General features: G+C 30.2%; 1 protein-coding gene across 1 annotated transcript in view; it reads right to left on the bottom strand.

The window, feature by feature from the left end:
* Positions 1-13,772, bottom strand: part of LOC107449783 (uncharacterized) — a 51,867-nt gene that overhangs the window by 16,409 nt on the left and 21,686 nt on the right. Inside the window, exon 2 of the mRNA XM_021144816.3 lies at positions 10,201-11,181. Coding sequence (XP_021000475.2) covers positions 10,201-11,181 — 981 coding nt within the window. The remainder of the gene's footprint in view (positions 1-10,200; positions 11,182-13,772) is intronic.

Below are 13,772 nucleotides of genomic sequence, written 5' to 3' on the forward strand. Positions count from 1 at the left end.
ATCTGGCGATAGATGTGGAAGAAATTTAGTGAAGATGGAAAATTATTTCAATGTAAAAGGGTTGTAAAGGAGAAATGTAGGTTTTCTTAATACAATATCAGGAAGTTAGTTAAATTCCTGAAGGTTGTTGCAAATATATTAGCTTATTGATAAATAAAAATTAATTGGTATGTATTATATATACTATTTTGAAAAATAAGATCGTTAATAGAATTCTGCCTTTAGATCAAATTTTAATAAAGTGTCGGGAAAGCAGTCACCTTCAACAAAGACAGAAATCAATGTTTGGCGATTTACTCATGAAAAAAGATTGCCTAGTTCAGCGATTCCCAAATGGTGTTCCGCAGAACCCTAGGGTTCCGTGGAAGAGTTAAAGGGATTTCGCGATTCACTTTTAATAACCAGTTACGAGCTTTGAAACCTCTGACTATATTTAGATATAACCTATAATCCATAATTTATTTAATTTTTCGATTGTTTTTGTAAAATTATTTCAAGTAAAATACCAATGAAACAGAAATGGCATTGTTTAAAAGAAAATATAATATTTCTAATAGCAAATACATTGAATAATTTATGAAAAAAAAAAACAAGAATTTATAAAATACTGCAGTAATATTCCCAGTCACGCTTTTCAAACCATATAATAATATATTTCATAACTAAATTCCTTAATAAAGAAATATGTTTTCCTAATTACTATTTTCAACGTTTACAGCAGTTTTTTTGAGTTTTTATCTCGAAGTATACCATAATTCGGCTTATTTCATTTTCAGCTTATGTATATGCTACCGCAAATGTCAGAAATCAAGAGAATGTAGACTTTCACCGGTGAACGTCAACAATCATATAGCACTTAGGTGAATGTCCGAAATATTTGTTTTATCGGATTTGATATTAATTTATTCGTTGATATTATTATATTTATTCGATATTTTAATATCTGCTGAGGATAGATTAGGACAAACGTTACCGTTCGGAGTACCGGTAACATGTATACCTGGCAGTGCCACTGAGCCTTAAAAAGTCATCAGTGTAGGGTATACCGGGCAAATGTATACCACTGTATGGTAGTGACACTTAACTAGACCTAGTATATATTTCGGACATTTGCCAAAGCGACTATGTCATTGTCAACATTCCCCAGTGGAAATCAACAACCACCAATTTTAGTCATTCACACTAACATATATACATCAAAAACAAATTCATAACTAAACAAGATATAGCACAAGGACTGCAGACTTAACTGTCGGAAACAAAACCTGTTTTAAGATTATTAAGGATAATTCGGTGAATAATCTTCATTCCTCCAGTTAAATATTTAAAAAAAAAATTTTTATAAAAACATTTTTTTATTTCATTATTATCTTAAGAAACTTTATCTATGAAGTCGGGGTTCTGCAGAAAGGAAGTTTATTATTTAGGGTTTCGTAGCCGAAAAAAAGGGGAATCGCTGTTATAGTTTAAAATGGTTAACATTTTGCAAACTTATACAAAACTTTTAACAGATTTCAATTTTTAATGTATTAGGATTAACAGAAAGATTTTTAGAACCATGCATTTGCGTCTACACATAGGAAAAGAAGTTGATGGTTAATTTTTATTGAGAAAAGGATAATATATGAAAAGCTCAGAAAATGTCATAAGAATGAACAGTGTACATTGCATACACACTAGCCACATTGCATAGTATTACACACTTTTCAGATAAGCTAACTATGTATAATTTTTCTTTTCCATGCTAATTTTTAATTTATTATTACTGTACAAATTAAAAATCTAAATAATGCAGAATCCAAACACAAAACTAGATTAAGAAATCGTATTTATTGCAATAGAAATGTAAAGAACGATAACACAATAAATAAATTTTCAGAAACAGTGCAGAACTAGGCATCACAAATAAGTAAGGAATGGCACGATCACAGATGAATTAAGCATTAAACAGTATCGTGGAATGAAATATCACAAAATTTCATATTCACATAGTAGTACTATTTATATCACACTTTTCAAAAAGAAAGAAATATTCATAACATTTTTTTTTGTCTGTTCATGTGTATGATTCAAAAGTATTTAATAAAATCAATACACATAAATAATTTATAATCGAAGGCTTGAATTCAAAAAGAGTGCCTTTTTTTCTGAATTCTAACATTCATGCTATCGAATAAGGTTGGAGATTCTTTGGTGTGCAGTTAGCTTGTTCTGTTTTCACAAAAATTGATTTTTTTTTTAAGATAAGAATTCAGATCTTTTAGAATTCAGCGCTTACAAATTTTTAAAACCAAAAATCAACCAGGAATTAAAAATTGTAAGCTCCATGAACTTTAATATCATGAAATGTTTGAAGTAAGTACTTAACAAATTTATCACCTGTCTTCAGTTCATTAACTCAATTAAATAAAATTTAAAAAAAAGGCTAATTACTTATATGTTATTTTGATGTAAGATTCAATTTTTTAACCTGATTAATTTTATTTGTCATTTAATAATTATTGAAAATACCTGTAGTAATTATCATTATAAATTGATTTATTACAGATTTATAACACATGAGCATAATTTTTTTTCTGAAATTGCAATAGAATGAATTTTTTTTATGATTAGAAAGACTTTTTTTGTGTGCAAATTTAAGCATTTCACAAAAGAGATTTTCCCTTTTGTAAAAATTCCATTCTTTCAGAGTACAATTTGTCTTGCACAGATTACTGTCTGCATAAAAAATCTTAAATAATTCGCAGAAATAAAGAATTGCATAATTATTAAAACAAATATTTTAAGGTTATGTTAATGTACTAACATACATTTCGTACAAGTTATTAATAACAAATATTTAAAATGCATTTCATTTATGTTAACAGAAACGTATGCCAAAATCATTGTACGGGTACTGTAAGATGCATGACTTTTAATCGATGCAGTAATATGTGATTGTGAAGATGTCATCAGAGAGCTGTTTCTTTTTTTCACAGCTATTTTAGACAATTTAACTCCAAACCTTCAACCTTCGCCGTATTAGAGCTGTACTTAACATGGGCAATTAAAAACAAAAAAAATTACATAAATATTACAATTAAATTTACATGGGAAATTAAAAGCAAAAAGCATGACGCCATTAAATTTACACAGTCAACTAAAAGCATATTAACGATAACAACTAAATTTACAAGGGCAATAATAAGGTAAAAAGCATGGTAATTAAATTTACATTATCAGTTAAAAACAAAAAACATGGTAATTAAACATGGAATTAAATTTACAAAGCAAAAAGACATAGGCAAAAAAGTATCGAATTGAGAATATACTAAGCCAATGTATATTTCCAGCTAACTTAATTTAATTTGTTGTTATGAGTTGTAGTTACTAAAATTTATAGGGTTTGGTTTGCAATGGAACAAATTTATAAATCTCTAAACAAATATATATGTTGAATATTGATTCGAACATACTCTAAAACAAAATATTTAACTCTAATCACATATTGCATATCGATAAATTATCATAAAAGGGGAAATTCCATTACGATATGGGTTAAAATAAATTATGGTAATATTCTTATGGAGGCGTTAAAGTAGTTTACGAATAAAATTTGATTTACAAATAGGCGACATAACGGTTTCATGTTTAACAATTGATAGGCATTAGATATGGCATAAAAAAGCAAACTCAGTTAAAATTATTAGCGAAAAAGTAACTTACTTCAATGAAAGTTCAATTTAAGCATCGATCAAGCTGCGTTCGTAAAAGTTAGAACGCACAAGTTATGAACCGGTATATCGATTAAAATATAAAAATAAATTAAACATGATCCCAACCGAGAGCCGAATACATAAAACGACCGTAATATCAATCACAAATGCAAACAGAGTGTAAAGATAAGAATAAGGACTCACTGATAAATTTTGCAGCCCCAATGATAGGATGGACAATTTTTTGATGTATACTATTAAAGTAAGTAATAAAACAAAACAAAAAAAATTCGTGAAATCAAGAAATTTTAGCTTAAATTAAAAAGCAACAAACAAAGTTCGAGTTAAGAAAGGCTTAATTTTGTATAGCTGATCACCTAACTGGTTGCGTATATCAGTTCCTGTCAATAGTAATAGATAATAAGTTGCAATCTATGAAACAATGAATATTTCTTAAGCCTAAGATAAAAATGAACGCGGAAAAGCAACTCCAACTGCATTGAAAACGAAAATGTTTTATCTGTGAAACGTCTGATATGAAATAAGAGAAGGGTTTTAGACATTAAGAAAAACAATGTCCATTTTATTTAATAAACGGCTTTGATCAGCTAACTCATATCGGATTTTCAACAATGTTCTATTTCAATGCCTTATGCTTAACAATTATCGAACCCATAAAACAAGGGAGCTCCTGAATCAAGCATTGGGGATAAATTCACTATTTAAGGGAACTCTTTTTTAATGTAACTATTTTGTATTTGGAGGAGAAAACGGCGAAAATTTGCCACCAATTTAAACCCTGTTGCAAGAAATATTTGGTCAGAAATATAATCAGTTTTAAAAGAATATTAATAACCAATAGCAAGAATTTTGAAAATAATGGCTAATACAGGATATGTGTTCCGATATGCATGGATAAGTTATTCAATTGATTTCGGAAAAACAACTTAAATTCGTAAAATTATTGCATCTCTATTTTAGAAACGTTTTTCTGCTTTTAAATGCTTTAAAATAATAACGCTTCATATTCTTATTAGATAACATTTCAGAATATTGTCCAACTTAAAGGTTAGTTCAGAAAAAACGCCGACGTCATCAACTCTCAGCTAGATTTTGAAGATTTACGTTCCACGCATGCGCAGAAAAACGCAATACGCCGAGACGTTGATTTCGGTGTTCACTGTTAAACAAGCTTAAGTAAACGTATGCCTTATTTTTTGCACCTGTAAAATTAAGTTTTCGTTCTTAAAATTATTTATGCCTGGAATATTACGTACTCTGCATGCTTACATGTAGTTTGGCGCCAATGACACTATCTATTCAATCTATTTAGCACGATTTTTTAAACATTATTTTATAAAGAAAAGCTAAGTAACAGCTAAACAATAAAGAAATGTATTTGGAATTGCTATACTATTAACTTCTAAATTAAAATTACTGATATAATAAGAAAAATATTTCAGACGTTGAGTAGCGATTTTTGTATTATACAAAATACTTTGATTAGTTAAGTGAGGATAAGTGACATAAAAAAAAAGTTAACATGGTTTTCGAAATAAAGAAACACATTTAAAAAAAAAGTTTAGAAGCAACCAACAAATTTATCACACATTCTAGAAACAAACATATAATATTCATTTTTTGTTTTCAAGATTACCAAATCAGAAAATGAAGTAAAAATTTAATTTTTTCTATAAGTTGAGTTTGACATAGATTCAAGAATATAAAATTTCACATTTGGAGGCAACTGTGACCTGGGGAAGACATGGATAAAAACACTCCGTTTTCATTCATAAAAACATAAATAATTATACATTTCTATTACATTGGAGTAAAATTAAAATATCAAAATAACCCTAATTGCAAATTAATTTACCAATTGCTAAAAGAACAGTATTTAAACTCAATGTGAATCAGCAATTAGAAAAACATTTGAGTCAGAACAATCTTTGAAACTACAGTTTCAAAAGTAATGTATAATCAGTAAAATTTTACGAATAACAGAAAATGTGTTGATCAAAAATTTTTATTAAATAAAATTACTTAAATCATAAAATAATTCATTGCTAAAAAACCAGTAACACGATATAATATGAGTCAGCAATAAATCATTTAAAAAAAGATATCAAAATCAGGACAATTTTAAAATTGTTTGATAAGTTAAATCAATAAAAGTAATGCATAATCGGTAATCTTTTTCTAATTACAGAAAATGTGTTGACCAACAACTTTTATTAAACAAAATTATTTCAATCATAAATTAAATTAACTAAATGATTAATGACTATAAGACCAGTAATACGATGTAGTGTGAATCAGTAATAAATCATTTAAAAATGAAACACTAAAGTCAAGACTATTTTAAAATTGTTTGGTAAGTTAAATCAATAAAAGTAATCTACAATCTGTGATCTTTTCCAAATAACAGAAAATGTATTGATCAACAACTTTTATTAAACAAAATTACTTGAATCATAAATTGAATTAACTAAATGATTAATGACTATAAGACCAGTAATACGATGTAATGTGAATCAGCAATAAATAATTTAAAAAAAAAAAACATTAAAGTCAAGACTATTTTAAAACTGTTCGGTAAGTTAAAGCAATAAAAGTAATGTATAATCGGTGATCTTTTCCCAATAACAGATAACTTATTAGCCAACATATTTTAAAACCTGACAAAAAGTGACGTACTTTGAGATTATATAATTGAAAGAGGGTTATCCTTCAAGAAACATTACGCTAAATTAAGCAACAGTGTGATTCAAAATTTCATCAGAAGGAACGCGATGTTGATGAATTTGGTCTTTTAATCGATACGGATTTGAAAACGAACCGCAAACCTTTATCTGCTGAAATCTATATCAGAGGAGATTAAAGACGAAACGCACCTCGTTGCACCTAACGTGATTTTGATGCGGTGAAAGAAAGCGAAGAGATTTCAAGGAAACTTCGCCAAATGTGGTAACATCATTCTTTTTTGCAACCCCTAATCTGAACAATTTTGAACTTCTTTGTCGCTACTATCTATGGGTATACAACAAACCATCTAGTCCTATACCTAGAGATAGTAGATGCCATGAACTTTCTTAAGGATGATTGAATCCTAACTGAAATTAAGTTATCAGCATACTGAAACTGATTATTTATTAGCGAGTCTCTAGAATCTAGATATAAAAAAAATTTCGAAAAAATTCATTTTGAAACTACGAGAATCGTATCGGAGCGTAATCCAATTAATGTTTTGTCTTTTACTTAAAACAAAATTTTCGCAATTCATAACTTTCAAATCACATTGTTACTTAATTCAACAAAAACATAAGTAGGCTTAACACCTACTTCTGAATACACCAGTGATCTCTAGGTTATTGACTAGATCCTGAGATTCAATTTAAAACTATAGTTATTTCATTGTTCTATTACATTAAATCAATATCAAAGAATTTCACATTATCATTGCCAACAATAAAATAGTAGAATTAAAATTCTACTCGAGCAAAATGGCGTCTTTGGAACTAAATATTTAAAAAAAAAATGAAAATATGTCTAAGAATGAAGTTATCTTACTATTTAATTTCTGATAAGATTTTGACACTTAATTTTATCAATAGTTTTTGGTATTCATCGGTTAGCAGCGTGCCAGTCAAAGTTTGGCGACAATTTCAATGTTTTAGTACCAGGAATTCAATGCATTGGCAATGACTGAATATTCATTACGACTCATTACGAATATTCATTATGACTTATTGCTAAATTTGACTCCAATTGGCAACTATTTTAGAACAAGAATTCTGGTTTAAAGTCAAGCTAACGGATAAGTACCGGGTTTCAAGGGTACGTAAACCAACAGCATTTGCTTTCAAATAATTATTCCTTAGTTGAAATGGAGGTAAATCTGTTGGAAGTCAACAGGGTATATTTTAGGAAACATTTAAATATCAGAATTTAGGGTCGAAGCATGTTTGTTTGGTAATTTAAGAATTTCTAAATTAAAGATGCAATCTTAGAAGCTAGAAATTTCCAGGAACAAAAGAGAAAAAAAAACTGCTAGGAGGAACTATGACTCTGATAGAATTTGGTACAAACAAAGAAATCAAACCTTAGGTTTAAAAAAATATGTAGAAATTGCAAAAATTATTAAATTTCAGATAAAGAACTCCATCTTGAAAATATAAATGTAAGTTAAATTGGCAATATTAAATACTGGTATTTTGGAAGAAAAAAATTATTAAAGAGGAAGAATTGATTAGGAATTTGTGATGGAAGTGTGCTGCACCCTTTTAATTATATGAAAAAAATTGCACACTTCTGCACAAATGCTGTCAGTAATCTTTTGTTCGTTGAGCTTCGTGTAAAAAGTTTTTTTTTTCTTTTGGATTTACAAAAAAAAAATATTGACTACATGAATTGTTATCGCAGAATTTTCAATTCTGAGAAAGGTCACTTAAAGTAGACATAACCCGTAATTAGTATTTACTAATTCAATTAAAGTGAACGCATTCCCGTTATCTTAGCGATTTCAACTTCGACACTAATTGGATTTCTTAATTGATATTTTTTAATTTAATTTTCTATTCTGCATAAATAAAAATTTCCAATAAAAATAAAAAGGAAAAAAAATTAAAACATCCATTTTTATACGAAAAAATTTAAATGATTTGATATAATTAAAAAATTTTTTTAGAAATAAATCGAAACTGTCAAATACAAATAGAAACGAAACATTATTTACAAACATATTGTCTATGACTATAACGTTAGTTTTAGTTTTGCTAACTAAATGTTATTTGCATGTATTGCATCCATAAATAAAATATTATTAACAGGTACAGCCTAGTTAAAAATAAAATGTTGTTTGCATGCACAGCGCCTGCAAAAAAAAATTTTCACAAGATTTTTACATCCAAAAAAATAATTTTTTCGTTGCTATGACGAAATTTTTTGAGAGCTAGCTGATCAAACACTGATGAATTTTATAAAAAAAAAATACATCAAAAAATTGTGCAGATAATTTTTAATATTTTGTTGAATTATGTGTCATAATAAGGCTCTTAACGTTGCAAGTTTTCATAAGTCATTTCAAATTTTTTTTAGACTTTAACAAATAAGATTTAGAACACAGTTCTAAATAAGATTTAGAACTGTGTGAACTAATCATTATCTGCAAAAAAATATATATATTTTTCAAAATTTTTTTTAAATCTTTTTCAAAATCTAGTTTTTTAGTGGGCATAATAATTTATTTAAAAACTGTACCTTTAAATAAAACGTTATTAGTATTGAATAAAGGAAATATTAAAACTGCTCTTATGAATGTGGAAACCAATAGGCAACCGTACCTATATGTATATATATATATATATATATATATAACATTTTATTTATTGGAAATGCAGTAGATGTAAATAAAATTTTTAATAATTAGCAAATAAATTAGCCATATTTCCAAGCAGCTATACAGGAAAATCAATAAAAAAAATTAAGCACATTAATTACAAACAAAAATCTCATAGTGATATGTATGACTCATGCAACTAACAAATTCTCAGGTATATTCTTAACAATAGAGAATAACACCCTTAACTACTTATAACAACATAATCCAGTTACATGTATTGCACTGCATCACTATCAACAGCTAACTCTATGCTTTATAATGGGTCTAATAACTTTTTTTCTCCCTTCTCTCTCATAATATAAAGAAAACAATTATGTACATAGGCAGAGAGTGTTTATAAAAAACAGTACATAAAGTATTACTTTAATATTAAGTAAACGTTAAATATACGGCTCCGCCATATAATGGATATCGTAACAATTTTATATTACAATAATGGAAAACAACTGGACATGGTGCTTTGTGTTAAAACAAGAGTTCTTAACATCCTGAAGCCATGGCTCATACTCAAGGCTGTTTTTCGAAGGCATGAAATAATGATTTTTTGCAAATAGTATGCTATTTTCATAACTGATGTGAGTTTGCAACAGTGACTGTTAAAGTCAAGTATAGTCTATCAAGTTTAAGAACATAATATTAATCAGATATGATCAAACCGAATAAGAAACATATAGCTTGCCTAAGGTAAGAACTCCTCCCACCACAAAGTCTGAGGTTGTCTGCTGCTATTGGAAACAAGAATAGCGCATTTTAGGGTGGGTAGCTTCTCCTCACTCTAGGGCTAACACAATAGACCAGAGTAAAAGATTACCCTCCTCTAACCGACCCCAACCAAAACCTGTCCTAAACAGTGGCCTCACATCCTACTTGAAATAGTTATACCTGGTTACCACAGTCACCGCCACGGGTCCAGACAAATGGCTAGGGCAGTTCTTACTTTAGACAAACTATACTTATGCAAAGTAATTTGTTTCCAAGTCTGAGTCGTGGTTCATAGGTTAAGAACTCGTGTGATAAAAGCACAGGATGGCAATTATATAAATTCACTTTGAATAATATAATTATAAAAACTAGATGCACACGTATCAACACACACTCGCTTCAGGACTTGCATTTAGCCGAGGACGGAGATCGAAGCTTTTGCCACATCTTGACCAGCTCTTTCGGGGTCATTCTGTGGGCAGTGATTAGAGATTTAAATACACAGTAATCGTTCTTCCTTTTATAGAACTTAAAACCTTCATGGTTAACGGGATTGAGACCAGCTCTACTGGCACACACGCCAGTTATAAAAATATCTTCCAAATAGAAAAACGGCGTTTCGAGTGCAGTTCGGAAAAGAATGGGGACAGTGTCCCGTGACAGGACATACCCCGTCCCAGAGAGGTAGGAAGGGTATGTCCTGCCAGAGAAAACAACATCTGGGACATACCATTTGGAGTTCCAGTCTTTGACGGGAGTGGCACCTTTAATAAGACAACCAAGCAGCATATTCTGGTGTCCCTTCGCCTTCAAAAGCTTGAAAAGATTGGGCAGGTGGACGAACATGTCATCGTCTGTTTTCATGACGTACTTGGCATGTCCACAGTTCTGATTCACCCACTTTAACAGCATCACAGACTTTAGGGTTAAGTTATTGTAAGTGTCCAGGAAATCCTCCTGTATGATGTCCGAGTATTTGCTGCTCTCGTTGGCGACAGCAGCGTTGAGAGAATCGTTGGAGGACTTTCCCAGAAGGAATAAGACTTGCATATTGCGTTGACTAGCCGCGTATTGACCCCAAGTGTTCCGGATGGAATCTCTGGCGTCGAAGTTTGGAACAGCGGAACAGACCACGACCACGATGAAGATGCTCCCATTGCACTGAGACTTAGGTAGGATGAGACTGGTGTTGTTTTCCGGAACGATGTACCTGTACAAATTACGTTGAGTTATCATCCAGGCCAGATTATCAGGCAGAGGAATGTGAGAGACAGTCTTTATTGGCATGTAAAATAAGCCCCATATGACAAATAGGAAGACTAGCATTAAGCATACTCTGGAAAACTTTCGGCAGTCGTCCACGGTCTTCTCTGTTTCGTCTCTCTGAAAATAAAAAAATTCAAATTAGCATTTAATATATAAAAATATTGAAGTAACTAAATTCAAATATTTAAAAATAAAAGTAATGAGAGAATTGATAACAAGTAAATATAAAGAAACAATTCCTACTTAGGTCAATAAAGAAACATTTTATTTTAGTTACTTTTTATTAAATATTTAAATTTTTTCTCCCATATAAATTTTATTTTTATTTTTATTTCCAATGAACTGCACAATCGGTCTTGCCGATGAGCAGACCTAGTGCGTTCTCCAGAGGTGGTATCCACTCTTTCAGGACCACCACAATGGGTGAGATACCGTTGGTCATGTTAATTTAGACGTCCAGTTTCTGCCACACTAGATGGCAGCACCGAGACTGGATGCTAAAGTGCACTAGGAATTTAATTTTGCCGGAAATGCCAAGAGCCAATAAGGCACTCCAGGGGTCTTTTACATAAAACTAAATATAAAACTAAAACTAATTAAATTTAATTAATGAATTAATACTTGAAAAAACTGTATTAACATCAAGTTTAAAGAAATGCATTTGAATTAGAGTGGATGAATAAAAAGTATTTTATTAATGATTGAAAATTTGTATAAGATACATAAATATATATAGGGAGAGTGTGAACTAATAGTGGGAATAGGAAAAAAAGGGGGCGTGGTATCAGATAACTATAAAAGTATAAATTTGGTGACGTGGTCCAACTTGCTTTCTTTATAGAATTATCACTGAGGTTATTTTTAAAATATGTGAATAACTTAATCACTTTTGCAATTCCGAAAAAAATTTAATATCGAAGAACGGCAAATCCAAATTTCATCAAAATCTGGTGAAGCAAAATTTCCAAATGATTGAAACGAATAATATAATATATATGAATGAAGCACCTCTCACGTAACAGCAAATATAAACTCTCAAAAATAAAACTCGCACTTCTGACGATTCAGCAATCCTCGAGTTGTATTTCGTTCATTTTGAGAATAATTTCGTCACGAAATCACGTGACTTTGCGACGAAACGCGAACTTTCAAATAGTATATAACGAATGTGTTTCCTCAACTCGAAACCTCTTTGTAGAACATTGTGGAAGATTGTTAACGAGAATGACAAAGCTAGAATGAATGTTCATAACTAGAATGACAAAGCTAGAATGAATGTTAACAACTAGAATGACAAAGCTAGAATGAATGTTAACAACTAGACTGACAAAGCTAGAAGGAAGATTAGACGATCGAAAATTCAGTGAACGACGTAAGCTGATTGGCCTGTAAGATAGCCTCACACCAGGTAGATCCCGGGATCGAATCCAGAATTGGGNAATAGTGGGAATTGGAAAAAAAAGGGGCGTGGTATCAAATAACTATAAAAGTATAAATTTGGTGACGTGGACCAACTTGCTTTCGTTATTGAATATATCGGACACAGCAAATATAAAATAATTAAATGTGACTAATAAACTATTTTTTTGTTCAAATAGAGCTATAAGTTAGAAATTATCACTGATGTTATTTTTAAAATATGTGAAAAACTGAATCACTTATAGTAAAATTTAAAACAATTAGTGGGTTGCGCCCCCTGCTCGCTAACGCTCGCAAACCCCCGAAAATTGCTACGCATTCTTATATGGTTTGCTTCTCTCGCTACTAACTTAGGTACATTGCAAATGCACAAAACTCTTAAGAATTCAAAACAATCATTCAAATCCATATAACAACTTTTTTTTAAAAAAACAATTACATCTTTTTAGTAAATACTAAGTCATTAAAATAATTTTGAATTCAAATAAATGACACGTAATTCGTTAAACCTATTAGAAATGTGCTTTAGTATAAAATCTTAAAGCGTAACAGCACGACTGAGACACATTTTTCAATGAATAACTAATAACAATAATAAAACAAATCAATCCGTGATATAAATCAAAAATCGTCAAATAAATTCGTAACATATAAATTCGTGAGAAAAAAAAGCGCCTTCGACAAAATACTAAAATAGAGATCTATCGACAAAGACCACTCACTTCTGCCTAGCTTAATAGTATGAGATTGCCGCAGCTGATAAGGTGAATTTCGGAAGAGATAACATTTGGCGAGAATGCTCTCTCTGGTTATTTCAGTTTCCGTTTTTAAAAGAGCTATATGTTGAGCCACCTCAGCTAGATTTGGCATGTAACATTTTTAGCGGCAATCATGGGTCGATTTTCCAGCGTTGCCATTCGGGGAGTTGTAATGAGGCTTTTTTTTGTCGCCGTGTAAGAGAAATATATATATAGATGACTAACGCTTAACCCATCAGAAAATTCCATTCCGTTTTTCGCTCATCTCTATTTAATAAATGCATTAATATTTGGAAAAACTGTATTAACATCAAGAGTCCTCCACTATAAGCTTAAAAAAATGTATTTGAAGTGGATGAATAAGAAGTATTTTATTAACGGTCGAAAATTTGAACACGATATATGAGAGTGTGTAAACTAATAGTAGGAATAGAAAAAAAAATAAAAAAAAAGAGTGAAAATGTGATGTTGCTCACTACTTTTTAAAAATGTTATAAACTTCTCGTTACTGCTTCTCTCTATGTGAGCTAT

Source organism: Parasteatoda tepidariorum, chromosome 9 (genome assembly GCF_043381705.1).
Source record: "Parasteatoda tepidariorum isolate YZ-2023 chromosome 9, CAS_Ptep_4.0, whole genome shotgun sequence".
NCBI classification, from domain to species: Eukaryota; Metazoa; Arthropoda; class Arachnida; order Araneae; family Theridiidae; genus Parasteatoda; species Parasteatoda tepidariorum.